Source organism: Rousettus aegyptiacus, unplaced genomic scaffold, assembly GCF_014176215.1.
Source record: "Rousettus aegyptiacus isolate mRouAeg1 unplaced genomic scaffold, mRouAeg1.p scaffold_m13_p_9, whole genome shotgun sequence".
Classification (NCBI taxonomy): Eukaryota; Metazoa; Chordata; class Mammalia; order Chiroptera; family Pteropodidae; genus Rousettus; species Rousettus aegyptiacus.
This window is the reverse complement of record NW_023416312.1, coordinates 21,602,921-21,627,183: the sequence shown is the minus strand read 5'-3', so window position 1 is coordinate 21,627,183 and position 24,263 is coordinate 21,602,921. Positions and strand designations below refer to the sequence as shown.

Here is a 24,263-nt window from a genome sequence, read left to right as displayed (position 1 = left end):
CATATGACACATTGAGCAATATTTGTGAGAAGCTTTTCCAAAGCCAGTAAAAACTTCACTAATACATTGCCAGAAAAGAAAAAAAATGAGCACATAGTAGCATCTTTTTTTCCCCCACTAACAGTCTCAGCAATTAACAAGTGTAATCAGGCAAACTATGTAAAGCTTGGGGAGTAAAGGATAGAATCTTTGAAATTCAGGATGTTAAAAATGCTTTTAAAGAGGTCAACACAAACAGCTGACCATTTTACAAGCTTCTCTATGTTTTTAAAGGTAGCATTCTTTGAAGCACTTCCCTTATCTCTAGGTTGGAAACATGCCCATCTTACAGATTACATTACCATGTCCTGTCCTTTAGCAAGAACTCTATTAATTGCCTGACCATTTAAACAAAAATTTGCTAAGACAGATTTTAAAGTAAGCACCTAATGATCTCCTGGCTAATAACCTGATGATCATTCTGGAAAGGAAGAGAGGAAACAAGAAGGAATGTATTGCCCTGTCTCAGTGCAGCTTTCTTCACCATTAGGCCATGATAATATCCAAAAATCAGAACATTCTTCAAATCCACCTGAAGTGTGAGATTAGGTGAAGACCAAGCCACAATGTTACTCTGGAAGCTTCTGTTAACTGACTTGGGGTTAGGACAGGGCATGAATTAGTCCCAAAACTTTTACGAGATTTTTAAAAATCTATTCATTTCTTTAAATTTCTAAACTACCAGAGATTGGTATCTTTTCTGAAGGTTGAGAAAGAATCAGAATCCCTGGGGCTAATCAATCTCCAAGGGAAGCTCTGGAGAAAACAGGCAAAATATGATTCAACAAATAACCCTTGGGGCTGCCTACCAGGGCCCATACTAAGATGGGACAAAGTGCCTAGAGCACAAAACATGTGGAGGCACTCCATGTCATTTGCACAACCCTAGTCCCAGCCCTGCTGATCAAATAACTTTATTTTCACTGTTAAAAGACAGAACCAATGAAGATATACTTACTCTGTAGTGACAGCAATGAGCAGATACTACTGCTCTCTTCCATTATAGACTTCTCAACATACTCTTAATATGTATTATATTATGCCAATCACAACTTCCTGAGGCCAGAGCGCAGAATGCAATCCCACCTCAGACATGAACAAACAAGTACAGGGGAGCTCTAGGATTTGATCAAGATAGTAGAGGTAGAACTTGAATTTAGGCCTCTGACTCTCTATGTTCATATTCTTCTCTCTACACTACACAATACCAAGTCTCCCCATGAGGTCCTTTGCAGTATCTGATTTTAGGATCCACATCAATCAGGATTATTTATAAAGTCACTAGTAGTTGGTTAATGTTAATAAAGTGACTTTAAATTTATCTATTAGCCACTGACCATAAATAGCCTTATGAGAAAGGAAAAATAAAAGGAATTCATCTAATGGTTCTTAATGATGGAAAATTTAAATCACTTATAAATCAACCTCACAGATGAATTTTTTAATAATGTCATTGGTTCCATGGTAGAATCACTTTTTATGTTATTATCAATAAGGCTCAGAAACCATTGGAAACATATGGATAACTTTGCTAAGAGCTGCACAGATGCTGGGATTAGGGAGGGTCTAAAGAGTATCAAGTTTGAGCCTTATCTCCTTGTACTGGGAGATATCCAGAAAAGAGTGGCAAAAAAAGACCCTGGCAAGTAAGCAACATGTGGTCTGTTGGTCTTTCTCTGCATAGCCCTGCTTCAGACAAAAACTTCCTAACACTAACCAGAAATATAATTTAGGTGTCCACAAAAAAATCTTTTAGTTGCAAATCTAATTTCCTGAATATAGTGGATTAATATGGAGAGAATCGAAATTATTTAAAAGTGAAGAGAAACTTACTTCTCCCCATGTTTTCTGGTGGTCTCTGGAAGGTCACTGGATGACAACTCCCTGTTAAAACACAGCACATAAACAAAGTAAGATTCACAGTCACTACGTCAAGTAAGTTCCATTAAAGCTGATGAGGTCAACGTGAGCATTTCATTTCAGTACATTCCAATCTTGTACCCTTACATAAATGGTTTATCTATCACAAACAGATATCTAGCCTCAGAGGACAGAAATATAGTATTCTGGAAGCTTGAGCTCTATATAAACTTACTATGATCTTGTTTGTTTGGCATTAGTTCTCCCCTTGCCAAATAAAAGTCATCAAATTGGTCACATGCTTATCTCTTAGGAGAAGGCAGTGATAGTCATGAAAAATTGTGGACGAAATTGCCAAAAGATCCTATTTTAATAACCAGGCTAGCACATTATTAGTTTGCCCATCCCTGGCTTCTCTTCAATGTCATTCTGTGACAAATCCAATACCCTTTACAGTGTAACATTTTCCTGAATGGTGTCAAATATCAGTAACTCTAATCAAATTATCTCTGAGGCAAAGCAGCTCACAGAGTTATTACCAATAAACAGTATGAATCAGTAACCATAAACTACTGACGACAGAAACTTTGGAGGAAAAAAACACATATTGCAAATGTAGGTATGCATGGAGGAGCAGCAATTGTTTTTTAAAAGATGAAAATACATACACAGAAGCTAATTCATTCCACAATGCTTCATTTTCTTATAGGTTTCAATCATAGAATCACCAAACATTTACTGTTCAGCAGCCACATTTTCAATATGGAGCTAAGTACCAGAGAGGCAAAATTATAAGACATTATCTATCAATACATTAAGGAATGTGTAACCTACCTAAAGCTAAGCATACAGGAGAGAGTGATGTCATCAAGATGCCTATATAGATCATTCATGACTTAAGTCCAACCCACAGGAAGACCAACTAGCAACTACCCATAGAAAAGACACCATAGAAAAGAAGATCCCACACTAAGAGGACTACATATATACACTGACTACATTGCCCCTCCCCACACTGGCACTGTGCCACATCGAAAGGTCCCCCTGCACCTATGGTTTCTACAGTGGTAAAAGAGAGCCTAAGGTAGATATCCAGTTCCCCCAGCATGTGGGACCCTTCACAGGAGGTCCACTCAAGTTGTGCCTCATGGAGGCCATTAGAGGAATCTGCACATCTCTGGATAGAGATAGAGTGGGTAGGGCTTACAGAAAACAGTGCTCAGTGCTTGGTGGATGGTTTTCCTGCTTGTAGTAGTGCCTGAGCAGAGATCCTAGCTATCTGCAGAGCTGAGCTAGTGGCTCCCTCTGGCTAAGGAGCTCAGTTGGTAGTTCTGCCTGATTTGCATCCCTTGTCAGTGGGCTAGATGGCCAGTGGAGCCACTAGACCAGGAAGAGAAGCAAATTCTCAGCCATGCCTAAGTGCTGAGCATAGCCTCAAGTTCCACCAACCCAGGAGGTCCAGTCAGAGATCTACAGCAGCTATGGAGCCCCACCCAACATCACTGCTTGGTCAGAGAGCCCAGTTAGCATCCCTGCCCAACTGTTGAGCGCAGCTTCTGCCCCAGCATGACCAGAGAGTCTGAACAGTGACCCTGGGCAACACAGGAGCCCAGCCTATGATACTAGGAGTGACAGAGCTCCGCCTACAATCCAAACCAGCCATAGAGACTAGCCTACAACCCTAATTAAGCAGAGAAAGTCAGCCTATGACCCTGCCTAATTTCAGAACACAGCCTACACTACAGCCTTGCCCAGGCAGGAAACCTAGCCAGTAACCCTGCCCAATCAAGGAATACAGTCTATGGCTCCACATGACAAGGGAGCCCAGCCACTGATCTTGCCTACCAGCTGAGTATAGCTAATGCATTAGGTGATCACAAAGACCAGCATGAAGCCCTACTCAACTTCAGGACATGGTCTGTTGTCCTGCCTGATCCAGAAAGACAGCCTGATGCCATATCAGACTACTAAACCCTGCCTATAGCCAGACCTAAACACAGAGTCCAAGCAGTGGCACCAGCTGGTTATGGACCCCACACAACCACGGAAAATTGCAGAGCACAGCCTGTAGCCCTGTACAATCATGGAATTCAACCAGTGGTATCATCCTGCCAGGGAACACAGCCTGGGACTTTACCCAACCAGCGGTAATTGCAGAGCTCAGCTAGTGGCACCATCTGACTTACAGAGCACAATCAATAACCTCATCCAAACAAGAATATGGTTTCCCAGTGGTCCTGTTTGAACAGAGAATCCAGCCAATAGGCCCATCTAACTGTGTAGCCTAGCCAGAGGCATCCCCCTAACCTCAGAGCATGGGCAGTGGCCTTGCCCAACTACAGACCCCAATAACAAGCCCTGCATTCCCACAGAGGCTGCCAAATGTCTAGGACCCACAAGTTGTAGTGACTGCTGAAAGTATTTCCCTGCTGAAGTGAACATGTAAAGTCTGGACAGGAGGCCACTCAAACAAATGCACAGATACCAATGCAAGGAATCAAGGATCAAAAAGAGACAGGGAAACATAATACCACCAAAAGAAACTGATAAAGCTCCAATAACTGACCCTAAAGAATGGAGATCTATGAACTATCTGAAAAGGAATTCAAAATAATTACCTTAAAGAACTTCAGTGAACTACAGAAACACAGACAACTGACGAGATTAGGAAAACAACGCATGAACAAAATGAGAAGTTCAACAAAGAAATAGAAACCATCAAAAACAAAAAAAACCCAGAAATCTTAAGAGTTGAAGAATACAATAATCGAAGAGTTCAGTAGAACAAAATGGCAATACTATGTACTTATCCATTAATAATTGCTTTAGACATAAATGGATTAAATTCTCCAATCAAAAGGAATGGAATGGCTGAATGGATAATAAAACAAGATCCCAACGATATAATGCCTATAAGAGACTCACTTTAGCTTTAAGGATACATATAAAATGAAGTAAAGGGATAGAAACAGTCCAAGCAAAGAGTAACAGCAATAAAAAAAAGCAGGGATAGTGATACTTATATCAAACAAAACAGACTTTAAGCTAGAAATGGTCACAAGAGACAAAGAAGGTCATTATATAATAAAACAGGGTCAATTCATCAAGAAGATATAACAATTGTAAATATTTATGCACACAACTTTGGATCACCTAAATATATAAAGCAAATACTAACACAACTAAAAAGAAAAATAAACAGTAATAAAATAATAATTGGGACTTTAATACTCCACTCTCAACAATGGTTAGATCATTCAGATAGACTCTCAATAATGGATAAATTATCATTATAAAGAGGTTCAATAAGGAAACAGGGATTTAAATAACACTCTAGATCAAATGGAAGAAACAGATATATCCAGAACATTCTACCTAACAAGAGTAGAATACACATTTTTCTTAAGCTTACTTGGAACTTTTTTTTAGGATAGATCATATGGTAGGCCACAAAACAAGTCTCAATAAATTGAAGAAGAAACTATATCAAGTATCTTTTACAATCACGATGGAATGAAACTAGAAATCAGTAATGGAAGGGAAGCTGAAAATTCTCAAATACATGAAAAGTAACCAAGATGCTCCTGACCAACCAATGCACCAAAGAAAAAATAAAGAATAAATAAATAAAAATACATCTTGAGACATAGAAAAATGGAAATGCAATGTAAGAAAATCAATGGAATTCAGCAAAAGCAGTTCCAACAGGGAAGTTTACAGCAATAAACTTTCAAGGAAAAGAGAACAATCTTAAAAAAAATAATTAACTTTAACCTCAAGGAGCTAGTAAAAGAAGAACGAACGAAATCCAAAGTTAGAAGAGGAAGCAAATACTAAATATTAGAACAAAAATAAATGAAATAAAAAATAAGAAAATAATAGAAAAGACTAACAAAACTAAAAACTGGTTCACTGAAAAAACAAACAAAATTGGCAAACCTTTAGCTAGGCCCAGAAAAAAAAGAGAACCCAAATAAATAAGATCAAAAATGAAAGAGGAGATAAAAAGATGATGAAATTACTATGAACAATTATAAGCCCCAAAACTGGACAACCTGGAAGAAATGGATCAATTCCTATAAACATATAACCCACCAAGGGTGAATAATGAAGAAACAGAAAATCTGAATAGACCAATAACAAGTAGGGAGATTGAATCGGTAATCAAAAATATCCCAAAAAAGAAAAGCCTACCAGATGCTTTCCCTGGTAAATTTTACCAAACATTTAAAGAAACCATCCTACTCAAACTCTTACAAAAAAATTGAAATGAGAGAAACACTTTCAAATTCATTTTATGAGACCAGCATGATATAGATACAAAAGCCAAATAAGGACACTAAAAGAAAACTACAGGCCTATATCCCTGATGAACACAGCTGCAAAGATTTGTAACAAAATACTAGCAAACTAAATTCAACAAGACATATATAACATAATAAAGACCATATAAGAGAAGCCCACAGCTAAAATACTCAACAATGAAAGGTTGAATGCTTTTCCTTTAAGATCAGGAACAAGACAAGGGTGACCACAATCACCACTCCTACTCAACACTGTACTGGAAGTTCTAGCCAGAGCAATCAGGCAAGAAAAAGAAATAAAAGACATCTAACTTGAAATGGAAGACGTAAAATTCTCTGTTTAGAGATGGCATGGTTTTGTATACAGAAAATCCTATAGACTTCACCAAATAACTGTTTGAATAAAAGAATTCAGTAACGTTGAAGAACTGATATTTTTGTACGTTGATTTCTATATACTAACAATGAAATTATCTGAAAAAGAAATAAAGAAATAATCTTATTTATAATAGCTTCAAAAAGAATAAAATAGGAAAAAATTTAACCAAGGAGGTGAACAATCGATACACTGATAACTGTTAATACACTGATGACACAAATAAATGGAAAGATATATAATGTTTAAGGGTTAGAAGAATTAATATTGTTAAAATGTCTGTACTACCCAAAGCCATCTATAGATTCAGTACAATCATTATCAATATTCCGATGGCAATTTTTACAGAAATAGAAAAAATAATCTTGAAATTTGCATGGAACCACAAAATATTCCTAATGCCAAAGCAATCCTCAGAAAAAGAAAAAAAGAAAAAAAAAGTTAAAGGTATCATACTTCCTGATTTCAAACTATATTATGAAGCTATAGTGTTCAGAACAGTATGATACTAGCACAAAAACAGACAAATAGACCAAAGGAACAGAATCCAGAACTCAGAAATAAACCCATGCATATAAGGTCAACTAATATTTGACAAGGGAGGCAAGAAAACCCAATGGGGAAAAGACAGTCTCTTAAATGATGTTGGGAAAAATAGATATTCAAAGTAAAAGAATGAAACTGGGTCCCTTACACCACTGATAAAAATGAACTTAAAATAGATTAAAGACTTGAATGTAAGACCTGCAATTATAAACGTCTAGAAGAAAACAAAAGTTAAAACTTTTGACATTGGTCTTGGCAATGAGTTTTGGATATGATACCAAAAACACAAGCAATGAAAGCACAAATAAATAGGGCTACACCAAATTAAAAAGCTTCTGCACAGCAGACGATCAAAAAAATAAAAAGGCAACCAAGAGAGTGGGAGAGTATATTTGCAAAGCACATATCCAATAAGGAGTTAATATCCAAAATATACAATGAACTTATACAACCTCGCTAGCAAAAAACAAGCCCAATTTAAAAATGGGCAATGGACCTGAGTAGACATTTTTCAAAAGAATACATACAAATAGCTGACAGGTATATAAAAAGGTGCTCAACATCACCTGATGTGCATCAGGAGAATGCAAATCAAAACCACAATGATATATCATCTCACACTTGTTAGGATGCCTATTATCAAAATAGACACAAGAGATAACACATGGTAGCAAGGATGTGGAGAAAGGGGAATCCTTCCACTCTGTTGGTGGGCATGTAAGCTGGTACAGCCACTATGGAAAACAGTATAGAAGTTCCTCAAGAAATTAAAAAAACAGAACTATCATATGATCCAGCAATTCCACTTTGGGAGATACATCTGAAGGAAGTAAAATCACTATTTGGAAGAGATTTCTGTACCACCTAAATATCTACTGATAAGTGAATGGATAAAGAGAATATGATACACATACACAATAGTATACTATTTAGCCATAAAAAGGAAATTCTGCCATTTGTGACAACATGCATGAACCTCGAGGACATTATGCTAAGTGAAATAAGTCAGACATTAAAAGACAAATACTGTATGATCTTGCTTACATGTAGAATCTAAACAAACAAACAAACTCATAAATACAAAGACTAAACTGATGGTTGCCTGCTGTGAGGGGAATGGGTGAAGGTGGTCAAAAAGTACACACTTCCAGTTTTAAGATGAATTAAGTTTCAGGGATGTCATGTTTAGCATAGTGACTATAGTTATAATACTCTATTGTATATTTGAAAGATGCTAAGCAAGTAGAACTTTAAAGTTCTCAACAGACAAAATTATAACTATATGAGGTGATGATCTGTTAACTAACCTTATTATAGCAATCATTTCATAATATATACTGGTATCAAACCATTATGTTGTTTACCATAGACTTAATGTTATGTGTCAATTATATCTTAATAAAGTCAGAAGTTAAGCATATATAAAACAGAGACAATCAGGGAATAAATATGAGACTGAGACCTGATAACTAGTTGTATAACATTAGAAAATCATTTTCTATCTCAAATTACTTGCACTAGGAGGGGGATAAGCTAGATGAGTGTTTCCCAAACTGACCTCTGGAAAAGTGTTAAAAGGCACATTATTCAAAAATCTAAGAAATACTGTCTTAAGGTTAAACAGGTTTCCTTATTGGAAGACTCTTCAGAGTCTTAAAATTGCTAATTAGAAATATATCAAAAGTATAATATCTCAGCGTATTTGGGTACATAATCCTTTTTGTAAGAACCAATGTTTCTCAGGAGTCCTATTTGTTGGAGTTCAGTTTGGGAAACTGGACAAGATAACTGCCAAAGCCCCTTGAACTCTGACTTGCTAAAAGATATTAATTGTATGGCATAAAAGTAACACAAAGTAAATCAAGAAAGAAGTGAAGGGGGCTGGATTCTCAGAGAATTTTGGAGCCAAAAGGAACTTTAGAAATCATTTAATGATTTCTCATCCCCTCACCTTTTATTTAAAAGAGCAGAATACTCTCAAAAAATCTTATGCAGAATACCCATATATAAAGTGGGTTAGGGCTGAATTCTTCAGATTGATCTGAGGTGGAGAGCTATATTCCCACTCACTGGGATTTCTCCTGGAGCGGCCTAGACATACCTGATTAGAAACCCAGTGCCACAGAAAGCAAAGTTTGAAATCCAGTGACCCCTGACCCTTAGATGAAGCTATTCCAAGAAGGCTTTAGGAAAGAGCTGGAATGCTTATACATATTCAGAGGAAGGTCCTTCTCTCTTCGCAAATATCATCACAATTTTAACTGTAACCTCTCCAAGTCCGAAAAATAAAATAAGCAGTATGTAAAAAGAATCATAAAAACTTTCTCATTCCAGGAAAACCCATAAGAAAGTTAATGTACTAAAATACAATCCCTGTATAAATGAGAAGTCATGAAAAAGCAAGGGAGTCATGGCTAAATTTGGATTTTAAGGCGATATCTCTAGCAGCAGTAGGGAAAGGAGATTTGATTGGTAAGAGTACAATGATATGATAGATACAAAGTAAATCTGGTAGGACTTCTTGTACTTTATTTTCTTTTTAATCTTTAATATTTAATAAAGTCTTTTTGAAAAGAATGAAATCATTCTCAGTTGTGTCAGGGGAACCGCAAAGGAAAGGGTTGTCGGGCATGGGCCAAAATTTTCAAAGAGGACTTGCCTCTCCAGAGGTCAATGTGGTGTAGAGAAAGGGCATCAGAGGCAGCTCCCTTCCAGAGAAAGAAAAAAACAAGCAGGCAAAAATCAGTATAATCTGTCAGCTGCCTCACTTAGTATTCCAGTAGTAAACATCTTAAGATCAGAGTCTTGTTCTAAAGAACAAAGATTCCTTACAGAGATATGAGGTTCACGGCATATTACCCATATCACCCCCAAACCCTGAACTCTACCAGTCCCAGGTTACCCTTCTGCTCCTACCTTTTCTTCTGTTGCCGAGGTTTAGGCTGCTCTTTCCACTCTGATCCATTGTTGTTTTTTTTTTCTTTTTGCTCAGCTGGTCTCTGTCTCTCTCTCCATCCCCCTCCATTCTTCCCTCCCTCTCCTGTGTGTGTGTGTGTGTGTGTGTGTGTGTGCGCGCGCGCGCACGCACGCGCGTATTCTAGTTTTTCTATCTTATTAAGCAGAAGTATTTATCAGTCTTGATTCTGAGGTCCCCATCCCAATCTGAACGTTATTTCTACATTAATGGCAACACAACAAGAACAACGACAAAGCAACTTTTAGCCAGACATTAGGAAATAAAAATGATCGTTTCGTGGATTTACCCAGCCTGGCGTTAAACACTCTCTACAACCAGATTCTACTTTCCTTCAGTTATAGCACATTCTAGCCAGAGTGGCCCCTACTCATCCCTTAAATATAAACTGTTCCAACTACATGCCTCTGTTCTTTTCCTCTTCCTTATCTACACCTATTAAAATTCCATTCATCCTTCACTATCAGTAGTGAAGTTTTCCTCATTTCCTGATAGGAGGTAATCTTTTCCCTTTGAACTCTCATACTATAATATAGAACTTAGTTGCTATCCCATACAGGTGTGCATAGCTTATAGTATCTCTCAGTGTCCAATTCTCAGAGGGTAAACAATTTGTCTTCCACATCTGTGTCTAGTTGGTGCAGAGCACTAGAATATTCCTAATGAGGGTTTTAGTGACCCACACAAACAAGACTTATGGGAAGCTCTCATACCAAATGTGTTCAGGACATATTAAGCTTCCTTTAGTACAATCAGTGCATCAAACTTACCATTTATATACCACCTTAATCAATTTTATGATTTTTGCTAACTGTATCTATTATCTATACTTATTTACTTAATGTTCCTTTCAATTATTTATTTTAGTATCTACTTTAGCCTTTTCCTATAAAATAGTATGTAAAAGCATGGGTTTGATATGTTATATTTTTATAATGCATATACAAATGTATATTAAAGTTCTAGAATATTTTCAAGGTTCCCTCTAGTTATTTTGCATATCAGAAAAAGTACACTTTGTGGAACACTATTCGTTCCTGTCTTCAGTCAATTCAAAAATATTTGTTGAGTATGTTTTACTTGCCAGGTGTTGTTCTATTCTTTAGAACATTTGTTCTCAACTGGGGCCAATTTTTTTTCCCTAGGGGACATCTGGCATTGTTTAGAGAGATTTATTTTTGTGACAAGTGCGGAAGGGTGCTACTAGCACCTAGTGGGTTGAGGCCAGCGATTCTGCTAAACATTCTACAATGCAGAGATTGGGCCACCAGAACAAAGAATTGTCCAGTCTAAAATGTCAATACTGTTAAGGCTGAAAAACTGCTTTAGAGAAACAGTGGTGAACAAGGGAGACAAATTATCTGCTTTTTTGGAGCGTACAATTCAGGGACAGAATGTTACAAATATCCTCTTCCAAAATATTCAAGTAAGTTTCATCAGTCTATAGTTTTCATGATTTCATCTCTATGTGGATTTCTTATGTATGGAAGGCATGCTGGCACTGGGCAGATTTCCAGTAATAAGGATTCTAAAACGGCAGCAGGTTATACATATCCTGACGAGAGCTCCACGAACAGGTCAGAATATGGGCTTTACCATCATATGTTCCAGAGTTTGAGGCCTGCCCTGCCAATTATTATCTGACCTTGGGCAAATTATTTAAACTCTTTAAACCTCAGTTCCTCTATTCATAATGAAGTTATCAATTGTAGCCCTAATTTCATAAACTTCGGAGAAGGATTAAATGAGAACAGTTAGAACAGTTCTTGATAACAATAAATGCACAGCAAGCAGAACTTATATGGGTAACAAAGATTTTATTTTCCTAAAATGTCTCGCTTTAATATATTTCTGGTGGTTTATTTTCTAGTTTGTTAATCTCGTTCAATACATTAACTGTATTACTACTTGAGAAAAATGTAGTATAATGTATACATTATGAGCTGAATTTTAAAAAATAAAATTTGCTTTTAAAGTTTTAGCTTCAACTGCATGTACTATTTAAGTTTGGAATGTGTGCTGTTAGTTCTTTAAGAGCTTCCTTTCCCATTTTTGATGTTCTTTACATGTACTTGCTTATCTTTTCCCAGCCTTCCAGTGACAATCACTGTCTGGAAACTCCTAATCCTGGTAATGATTCTTATTTCAGCAATCTTCTGAGATTCAATTATATCTAGCTTCTTATTAGCTTTGAAACACTGCAGGCTACATTTTAATTTGTAGAAAAGCACTTCAATGTTGGCTTTATTTTTTAGCTACATGGCTCTCTCATGGCTGATTAGGTAGGTCAGATACACTGTTACAGTAATTTGCCAGTCCTAGTCTCCTGCTCTTCTCTTTCCCAAATCCCAAGACCATCCTAATTTTTAAAAGAGGGCTTAACGGCTCTGTGGCCCATTATCTTACTCTAGAGATAGGACAAAGTCCATTGTTTCTTCATGGTGTCTGTTAAAGCCCAAGCTCTCTTAAACTGCCTAAAGACTTCTGTAAAAGATGGGTTTATTCCACTAGGTCTCTGAGTACTTCCCCTCTGTACCTTCTTTTCTTCCACATCCTTCATGTACTAAAGATTCAACTGCTAGATGTATACATACAAGGTAGTTCACAAAAGTCATCAGTGCTTGCAACTACCTTATGAGGTAGATATACTAATACCTACTGATAAATTATAAAACTAAATTTCAGAGAAATTGACTGATTCATGTTCATATAATTAGGAAGTATTGACATCCCAGGATCGTTGTTTTCAACTTATGAACATATTTATATCAAAAGTGCTCATGTTATAACTGCAACATCTCAATGACTTCACAAACACACCTGTGTAACTGACATTCAGATCAAAATTCAGAACACATTCCAGGATTTTAACCTAGAGTTTCTGACACCAAGTCCAGTGCTCTTTCAATTGTGTATGTAGTTATTCAATAAATACTTACTAACTGCTACATTTCAGTAATTTTACTAAGCACTGGAGATTTTATGGTAAATACGACAGGTGTGATCCCTGGCTAATAGAGATTAGAGACTATGGGGGAGTCATAAATTTTTTTTTAAATTATACACAAAGGAATTTAAGGGATTAGAAGGAATTAAAGAAGTTCAGTATGGCTTCAGCATGGCAAGCAAGAGAGAAGAGAGAGGTTGGAGACAGAGACAAATAGTCAAATCATACAAGGCTTTCCTGGAGGAAAAGCTTGGATTTTATTCTAAGTGTAGTGGGAAACCACTAAACAATACCCCTACATTCACAAAACAACCTAGTCCCAAAAAGCTTGCTTAATTCTTCAATTGCCATTCACTTTGCTAGGCCCACTAATCTCAATGTATAAATACAATAACTGATGTAAAAGTTTGAAATATATTTAAATATGTAAATATTATTAATATAAAATAAGTTACAAAATCATAATATGTCAAATAATTTTTAAAATTAATATATGTAATATATAATTAATTATAGGTGCTATTCCTTCCAGTGATCTACCAAAGACAGCAGCATCAAAAGTGCTGTCAGATTCTGCTGAATTCCTTAGATACTTATACCTTTTATAATCTGGAGTCAATTAGGTAAGTTATGCAAATGAAGAATGTACACTTTGTTTCAGGCTGTCATCCAGCTATCCTCAGATTTGGATAAAGTAATATGCGGTAGATTCAGCACAGCCATCTTTTCAATTCAACAAATATACACTGTGTGACTCTCAAATAAATATATACTGTGTTTCTACTACATGCCTAGGTGCTGGAAACACAGCACTATACAAAGGAGACAAGAATCCCTACCCTCCTGAAAGTTACAATCTAGATGGGAAGAAATAGTTAACCTATGCTTGCTTATTTAAACAAGCAAAATGTCTAGCATGTTAAATCATGATAAATAGCAGTACATATCAAGGAGAAAAAAAATAAGACGGGAATTATTTAAATGATTATCTGTATAAGACAAGTACTTTTTAAAAATAGATATCCTTTAGTAGTTTACCAATGACACATCAGTTGGTGTATATCAGAGTCAGCAAACTTTTCCTATAAAGGGCCAGAGAGTAAATATTTTAAGATTTGTGGGCCATATAGTTTCTGTCACAACTACTCAATACTGCTGTTGCAAAACAAAAGGAGCCAAAGAAATGAATCTGTGTGGCTACATTCTAATAAAACTTTGTTTATGGATACTGAAATTGGAATTTTACATAATTTACATGTGTCATAAAATTTTCTTTTAGAAATGTTCAACCATTGAAAAATGTAAAAACCATTCTCAGTTTATGAGGTATTAAAAAAAACAGGCAGCAAGGCATTATTTGCCAACCCCTGACGTACACAATGAAATAGCTTACTGAATTTTCATAAATCAATGTCAAAAGAAATATAAGCAAGCCTGGCATAAATATCAGTGAAACATAAAGATCCAGCACTGTCAATATCATGTTTGTAAGATTCATCCATATTGTTGCATGTGGTTGTAGTTCATGAATTCTCGCTACTGATTCCATGTTAGGTTCATATCCCCATTAATGTATTTATTTTACTGCTGATGGACATTTAAGTTGTTTTGAGTTTAGATTTACCACAAACAGTGCTGTAAACACTCTTGTACATATCTTTTATGAACCAATATACCTATTTCTGTTATGTATGTGCCTAGAAGTGGAATTATTGGGTCAAGGACATACTTATATTCAGCTCTACTCATTATTTGATAAACAGATTTCCAAATAAGCAATGTAATTGTACCTATATACAATCTCAGCAGCAGTACCATGTTGTTGCAATTTCTCTACATTCTTGTAGACTCTTGGTATTTGTTTTTTTCATCTTTGCTATTCTGGTGGGTAGTAGTAGTATCACATTGTATATTTTCCTGATGACTAATGAAGTTGAACATTTTTGTATGTTAATTGGCCATTTGGACATATTTTGTGAAGTGCATGTTTCAAATGTTTTGTTCTAAGCAAGTATTACTTTTAAGATAAACAAAATGCCATGATAATATTCTAAGCTAATGGGTTCTCTGGGGTACTATGAAAACAAGTGCCTTTAAGCAGCAGAACAGACTCATCAAAAAGAAAAAGATAGAATTAATTGCAGGAATGTGGTTAGGCGCCTCTTCTAAATCTAAAACTGTTTTTGAGAAGAAAAACAAGAAAAGCAGTAAGGCAAAAGGAATCTTCACTGTAAGCATGAGATAAAACGGGAGAGGCCATCATGCAGATGATGCATGTTGGTAGGATCTGCATCATTTTGGTGAAGAGGAAGTACAACACTCATAGGACATAGCTTAAGGATCATGTTAGCTATAGTCACTGTCCGGAAAAGCTTCTCTGAGGAAAACAAGGGTCACAGATGGGCTTTACCCCTATTATATAGTGCTATAAAATTCATTGCAGTTCAGTGCTAGTAGGTAAAACAGTAAATAGTCTGCAAATGAAAAAGTATATCACCTATAAGTGTAGTCCATTACGTCATACTTATCAAGAGAGGAAAAATGGTAATTTATATGTACCCTAGAATAGCTGATAAATATATATTCACCTTCCTTTAACCTCACAAAACTACATTAGGCTTTACTTTCTATTTTCTTTTATGAGTTACCAGAATGCACTATGGCATTAGCTGCTTATTTTAGTTTACTGATTAAATTTTAATAACACTCTTCAGATAGCGGATCAATCTGTTAAAGAAAGTTAATATTGCTGGACAAGATCAATGCATAACGTACACAATGTATGAGTGAAAAAGTAGAAGAATAAACAATGTGGCTTTGGTTCTATTATCTTAGGTACACAACACAGAATTTTAGCCCCAAAATGCAACTAACAAACTGGTGCATTAAATGTGATCATATAAGAAGTTTGGGTATTATAATATTTTTAATTAAATGAGGTCGGATATACTAAATAACTTCAAGAGTTCAATACTTACAAGTCAACCAGAAAAACAAGTTCTCACATTTTAAATACTCCCATTGTCCTACGGTGTATGTACATCATAAAAAAATGGCATTGAGAATTAATCACAAACAGTATATGGAAAAAATCTGTTATACTTCTCAGGCTTTAGAAAGCATAGTTCTATGATATGTAATAATGTTGCACAACTATCTAACAAAGCAAATCACTGAAGTGAACATGTTTCAGAGACTTTACATTTAAGCTACTGGGAGAACCAAAATGTAATGGTCTGATACAGACGATTAAAATATTAACCTCAATCCTAAAGAAGGTATATTTTGCAGGATGAACTTTTAAATAAAAAATGATTTATAGCTTCTTCAACAAAAACTTTCTGAATAAAGGTCCATTTCCTATAAGCATCAAATTGTTAAAAGGAAATTCGTCTCAAGAACAGAATTAAGTTGATAACGCTACACACCAAGATTACATTCTATAAAAGCATGATTATGGGTTTGTTTGCGAGGTAAAATAAAAAGGCCTGTACAGAAACTTTTCTTTGCAAAATAATATCTTCTCCTGCAAAAGCAGTCCAGACAAAAATCACAAGGATAGATTCCAAGGAGAAGCTGTCACATTGATGTTGTTGGGCAACACTGACTACATAGGTAAAAAAGAAAACTAAAGATGATAAGGAATGCTAGGCTTGCATTGTCTATTGTTATTGTTTTTAAAATCTACTGATCAATCTAATTGAACTGGAGAGCTATGAATTCTCAGACAAAAAGCAGATGAGAAATGAAACCAAGTTCCTGGAGAGCCCACAAAGTATAAAATGAGGTTAATCACATTTGACTAGAAATCACCAACCCCCAAAGGGAGATTCATAATGATGTCCTATTTTGTTTAATGTTGGCAGGGATCACATAAATCTTGCTTGATGCTATAACATCATTTTCATCACTATACTTGGCACATACTACACATGAAAAACTTATCGAATAAAATTTATTGAATAAATATTGTATTTTAACAAGTTGAGCTCATGATATTCCATTGTGTCCAACTTTTTAATTCATACATTGTAATAATCTTCCTATGAAATTAAATATTTCATAAATGTGATTCTTAATGGCTGAATTATATTCATGTATCATAATTTAACCACTCTCTAAATGTTCAATCACTTGAAAATAAATGTCATTATATCCATACGATCAAAAATTATGCAGCCATTAAGAATTAATTATATTTTTGGCGTCATAAATAATGTAGCAGTATATATATATTTAAATATAAATTATAACTCTCATGTATGATTATTTCCTTGGGACATACAAATGGGAGACCTGAATTTAGACATCTAGAGATGAACTTTCTTATCCTTTGGGGAAAACAAGTATATACTACTGGGAAAATTAGAGGGGGGTTATCAGCTTTTCACACATGTATAAATTAACTTAATCAGCTTGCTTCTTAATACATAGCTGAAATAGATTATGGTAAAGCAGAAATGGTATGGCAGTAAAGAGTTAAATCATATAGAGTGGGTGTGGGAGATGTGATCCTGACCACGGAATATGCACTGGGTTAGTCCTTCATTCTGTTACTTCAGCAGTTGTGACATTTCTGGGACTCTATTTCCTTCCTCTCTTATAAAAGGCTTTCTGGTGGAAAAAAAAGGAGTCAGAGAAGCTGGAGAGTAAACAGCCAAGATATAACTGTTCACATCTTGAGGTATTCATTGCAGGGGTTATTGTAGCCATAAGATCACTTGTTGCTTTACCTCTCATGCTGTCTTATCTAAAAGATTAATTATTGCATGTTTCTGGGTATCACCATATTATAGCTACTTTGTTAAAAGTATACCAATGGCAAGAAAGCACAGAAAAAATGTACCCTATATTTGTATAATATATTTAGAAATTGACCCACTAAACTGGCTTCCTAAAACTACCTAGATACAATCAAAAACACACCAGGCCTAGCCAGTGCCAAAGGAAACTCATTGCACTGGGGTGATCCAGAAATATATCCTGATGGCCACTCTATAAACAAAACCTAAAAGATCTGACTCATTTGCTGGCCCTTCTCCAAAAAGCAGCTCTGAAAGAAATGCTGATAAGCAATCCTATGGACCAAGAGAATTCAAAATATCATTCCATTCTAAGTAATTAAAGGCGAGGGACTATCGTTCATCTGCGGGTGGCTTTGGGTTCCTAAGAATTACTGTTTCCTGGAATTACATTGTGGAAAGCCTGCCAAGTTGATTTCCCAAATCAGTATAGCTCTGGGATCAGCCAAAACAAAAGAGGATGTTTATTATGATATAGTGATGGCTAAAAGGCAATCCCAAAATCTTACACTGGAGTCTAACTGTCTGAGGACAAAGCACTAAAGGTTCTGGTACTGGGGCTGGGAGAGTATTTTTCTGAACTATTGTCACTTCAGGACTCGATTTTCCGGTGGGTTCACATTTCTACATAAATTCTTATTTCCCCTAGTTACATACCTTTTTGTCAGAGTTGAGGAGAGAGAACAGAGGATACAGAGGGGATCTGTCTGAAGATTTTTTTTTTGCTCCTCCAACAGTGCATCAAGAGGAGATCTTTACATCATTTTATTTGATCTGCACATTAGGAACACTGTGAGTTCAGTAAAATGAATAATATCATACTCATCTTACAGATGAGGAAACCAAGGCTTGGTTTGGTTACAGAGTGGCTACTTGGTAGAACCTGTAGCACATTCCAGGTCTAATTCTCACTCTAATGCCATCCCCACTATAGCACTGAACCAAGAGTGGAAATTTTTCAGTTCTGTTTAATATCATATGTCCTACGGTGGATTTTCTAATACTAAATTGGCAGTTTTCGCAACTTGCAATTAAAAGTAATAAATACAACTGCATGCAAACCTGAATCATAGATCCTAAAACGGGACCTATGACTGACATTCTAGGCTGTGTCCTAGTCCTTTTATTTGCTATTCCACTTTGACGAGAACCCTACAGATCTAGTCAAGCTATCTCTCTACAAATGCTATATAGTTCCCAACTTCCAAGCCTTTGTTCATACCATTCCCCTTAATTTAAATATCATGTCCTTTCCTTCTGGCTTCTTTGAATCCAAAATGCCATTTTTAATGACAGTATAATTCCCCACCTCCTTAGAAATATATCTCTATTAGTCCTGCAGGACATAAGCATTCTATCCTCTGAATTTCTATAGCATTCGAATATGCAGTACTCATTTGCCAAATATTACTCTCTCGTTTGCTTACCAATTTTCTATTTGTGTGTGTATTATTTCCCCCAGATTACAAGCTGCTTGAGGGATGAGGCCATCGCTTAGCCTTTCTGCACTGATAGCATCCAGCATCCCAGCTGACACAGAGGAAGCACTCAATGACTGATGGCTAAGGCATCGTGTCCCTTGAATAGCCTAAGCAAACCAGCTGCCTACCTCACTGGCCTTTCACAATAATGTCAACCAATCTTTTAACTTCTCATTTTCCCCATAACCTTTCTTTTTCTACTTTAATTATTCATAACAACAAACCAAATTATATGTTTTAATGTTGCATTGACTAGAGGTTCTTGCATGACATGTGTGGGAAATATTTTCTCTTCACCAAACTGATACATACTTAATAAGGCAGCTAACTTGGAATGTGCATAAATGTTCATTGCTGCTTCATAATCTATTATATAAACATTTATCATTTATTTAACCAGTCTTTTATTGGTGTTCAATTAAGATGGCTCCATTCTTTTATTATAAATAATGCTGATAAATGTGCCTACTTATATTTTTATGTGTATCTCGTTTTCTGATTAAATTCCTAGGATAATTGATACATATTGCTAACTTGTCCTCTAGAAAGTTTGAAGCGATTTCATTTTGACCACCAATGTACAAAAAAGCTTGTTTACAGAGTGTTTGCCTCAGATTGGCTTTAAGGGGATTGACAGTTATAGAAGAAGAGAGGAAGAAAGTGAACCAGATTATGGAGGGTTGGGTCTTTATAAAAGATGTGAAATAAAATGGTGAACATAGAAGTTTTTATTACATTTGCTTCCCTACTTTTTGGTATGCCTAATATTTTATAATTTAATAATTTTTAAAGACCATCTATTCCCCATACTCATCAGGGAGTACAAGCATTTTGTTTTCAAATTTGAGAATTCAATAGATTAAACATGGAATCTCACTACTTTAGTTTACCATTCCTTGATCACAAGTCAGGTTGAATAGATAATATATAATGTATATGTGAGCTAACTGTATTTCTTCTTTTATGAACCTATAGCTTTTGGTTAAAATTGCATGTTCTCTGTCCTTTATGGGTGTATGTACTGCTTTTAATTGCAAAGAATGTTTTCTCTCAAAAATAAAACTTCTACACAAAAGAACTACCTTCTAAGTAAGATCTTTACACGTGTGGCCCTTATTTGACCTCTTTCTCCTTATATATGTGGCCCTCAAAAAAAAAAGTTTCTCCACTACTGAATTGGACATACATTTCTAGAAGCACAATTAAAAAATAAAGAGGTGTTCAGAAAAGTTCCTGTCTTTACTAGAACAATTAAATGGAAGGCCTATGGAGGAAAGCTTGGTCTCTGAGGAAAAGGATTTGTCTAATAGATATGACTGTAGGGTTTTCCTGTTGCTGTGGTAAGGAGAAGGGAATTTATGGCTGAAAACAAATGCACTGTATTCAGATAAAGAAAGAGACATTAAAATTCACAACTATCTAGAGAATTCAGTAAGGAACGAATGTAAACTAATAAATCACAGGAAGGGGAACCCTAAGAAGGTAATAGAGAATAAGAGCGGGAACAGCAGTAAAGATCAGAGGGTCCTAAGGATTCCCAGCTGCCCTCGGCTTTACTCTAACCAGCTTAAAGGATATCCAGAAACTCTTTGTTGATATGTAAATTAAATAAACTCACATTACAAATACATTGACCCCTCAAGTGCTGCAGCCCCTCTCTCTATTTAATGCAATTCACAAAAGGAGGAAGGAATTGAACGCTGAAGGACATCTAGAAATCACAGAACCCTAGGAAGCAGACAGATGATTTATGGACTCCATCACAGAGTTAAATGGTTTCTACACTGCTGGGGCCAAGTTCCTGGAACTATGCTGTCTTCTACTACTTCTTATTTCCATCTCTAGCCTTATCCTACATCTTAAAAATGGCCAAAGTAAGTTTAACTTGAAACCATGAACCAGATCATGCTTTGAAAATAAAGAATCTGAAAGAATAACAAAGAAACAGATTTTGCCCTTGAGATTTAACATGGTATGCCTACTGCTAAAATATGTTCAATGGGTGAATAACTAACTGGACATGTGCCAGAACATTTTTGAGGGAGACTCCAATCATGAAAATGACAATGTATACTACCTACACAAATGCCATCCACAATAGAAGAAGGGCTGGAAAAGTTCTCAGACTCTTTTGCAACTAAGGGTGGCCACATGACCCAGTTGTAGCCAATGTGATGTAAGGGGAAAGTCTTTTTATCAAGGCCATACTTCTGGCAAACCCTTTTGCCATTTTCCCTCTTCCTGGGTGGAATACAGATGTGAGATGTGCAGTAGAGCGGTTGTACCATCATGAGAATGAGAACCACACGTTAAGCTTGGTGAACTGGAAAAAGAGAAAGATATGTGTCCTTGAAGACATCTACCCTGAATTGACAACCTCCAAACTTATTTCATGAGTTTAAGCCTCTATTAATTGTATTTCCTACTACTTGCGGCCAAAATCATTCTTAATATTATATTAGGAGTAAACAGATGAATGGTAATTGAGTTTTCTATTGTGAAAAGAGGCAGATACACATAAAAAATGCAATAAAAATGTCATAGATGCTATAAAAGAAGTAAAGGATACACTGAAGGAAGAGTGGTTAGGTCAATTGCACCCAGAGAAGATATGAAGGCTTCACAGACAAGGCAACACTTAAGAGTCTTGAAATATGAAGACCTTTTTGCCAAGAACAGCAGGGAAAGAATAGCCCGCCTTGCCTTCTGTCCAGTACTGCTATCTCTATTCCCATTCTAAAACAAGAAACCTAGGACATGGTAATACAACATAATTTCGATTCTTCCAATAAAAATTTATAAGGATCTACCACAGCCAAGAGTTGTGATCGGACTCAATGATTACTAAAATGACATAAAACCTGCCCTCACGTTGCTTACAGTCTAATGGACATTTTCAAGGCTATCTCAATAAAACAAGTAGTCACAACTCAATGGCTACATAATTGTATCTTAGATATACTGCTGTGCTTAGCCTATAAGAAAACTGACCTTCTGAGTCTTTCAAACTAAAACCTACTTTGTTCCACATTATCTAGGAATTGCCTCTCTCCTAGAGAGGGAAGGACATCAAGTTGTCATTTGTGGTCATTAAAAATCTCAGTGCAATTACAAATCTGGCAAAGACTCCAGGAGACCAAATCAGTCTATTTTGTAACTCACAGCTTCAAAGCCTCCAGAGACAATCAGGATCCAAGTACTTAAGAAAATTACCTCACCATTTAATCAGCATCTTGGAATCAGCATCTGGTTCTGAAAAGGTCTAGCTGCAGCTTTAGGTACTAAGAAAATCAATCTTAGAAAAGGCCTCTCCCATATACTAATTTAGTTACTAATTTGAAGAGAAAATTGTCTTGGCAAAAGCATTTCACCAAATTTCATATATGCATTATAGAATTTTAATGCCTCATGCAGCTTATTCTAAAACGGACTTTCTCACTGTCCTTTTTATCACACAGACATTTTAATAATGAGAAAAGTACCTTGAAAATACAGCTCCTTATCTTCCATTCAATTGAAGCATTCATCTACCTCAAAGATGTGAGAATAAGACAAAGTGTAGTAATTAATGTGGTCTGGTACAGAACCAACAGAAATGTACCTGGATGCTCAGAAGAATCAAATATAAATTTGTTAAATTATAATTGAATTTTTCCAAATCATCTAAGAAAAAGAATCCTGCTGGCAACATGCATGAATATCCATTAAAACATTCTTTGGCATTACTTTACCTTGTTATTCTGGTCTACGATTGTTTTCACTTTTCAGTGCTCACTCATGCATTTACAGCCTAAAAGCAGCTTCGGGGCACTGGATTTCAACTCGGTTATCTGAGTAAGAAAGAGGCTGTATACAGGGGGATCTGCAGCTACACTATTGCTAACAGCAAGATAGCTACTACAGCCCCTTAGAAATCCTAAGCCTTCTCAGGGTCCACCAGTATGTCTTTAGCACTAAGTAAAGGACAACCTAGGGCAGAGAACTGAAGGAAGTTTCTGAGTTATGATGCTGAACACTTGAATTAATCTCAGAAACCAATTCGATACTATGTCTCTTTTATAATAATAACACTGACGAGTCAAGGCCAAATTTCTAAGTTTAGTGATAGACTAACATGGCTGCTTTAATCTCATTCCCATTTAATAGTGAGTAGCACCTACAGCCTGTGATTTACCATAATGATATTAAGACCCCATGAAATCCTTTACATGTGAATTAACAAGAGAGTAATGAGCCAAAACTGTTTCAAGTTGTATTTTGATTAATTTTACATTTTGTATATAGACATAGTCTCCAGAACACTTTAACCCCAATATTAGAGGAACTTTCTCTGCTATTCTATAGCCTAAATTCCTTGATGATTTCTATAAACTTCCTAATTATTACGTAGAGTCTCAAGATGTTCAAGTTAATAATCTCATTTACTTTGGCTACCGTATAAAATTTATTTAATTACCTAGCTCACTATTCCCTAAGTCTACTTCAACAAATGAGTTAGAAAGAAGTAAGAAATAACTGTTAGAGATTTTCCCCAAACAATTCATTTATATAGTACTATATGACAAAGTATATCATGGAAAAATTAATCTTTTATTTAAAATGGCTTGAAATGTATTAGCTGTATGTCTACATGAGTACAAGAAAAATATACAAATATTTTTCTTTGATCATCTTATTCCTGAGATAATCAAAATGTTCGCTCTTAGCTAATCTATTATTATGGTGAATCTATAATTAATGGATTCAAATACTTACTGAATACCTATGACAGTCATCATACTAAGTACTAAGCAGAATCTAGCATTTGACTCAAACAGCTGTAAATATGTTTTTAAAATCTTCAGGCTTTGTGAAAAGTTATTCTATTTTCAACACAAGTTAACAAAGTGGGATCATATAGGCTGCTCATAGCCCCCAAAGGAGTCTTCTTATCA

General features: G+C 35.7%; 1 protein-coding gene across 4 annotated transcripts in view; it reads right to left on the bottom strand.

Annotated features, from left to right (window-relative positions):
• Positions 1–24,263, bottom strand: part of PRRG1 (proline rich and Gla domain 1) — an 84,056-nt gene that overhangs the window by 37,833 nt on the left and 21,960 nt on the right. For 3 of the 4 annotated variants that reach the window (XM_016132732.2, XM_036226841.1, XM_016132733.2), the window contains exon 2: positions 1,873–1,923. In XM_016132732.2, coding sequence (XP_015988218.1) covers positions 1,873–1,882 — 10 coding nt within the window. In that variant the 5' untranslated portion in view covers positions 1,883–1,923. Of the gene's footprint in view, positions 1–1,872; positions 1,924–10,041; positions 10,106–24,263 lie in introns of those variants that run through there. The other variant, XM_036226839.1, reaches the window with a different exon arrangement.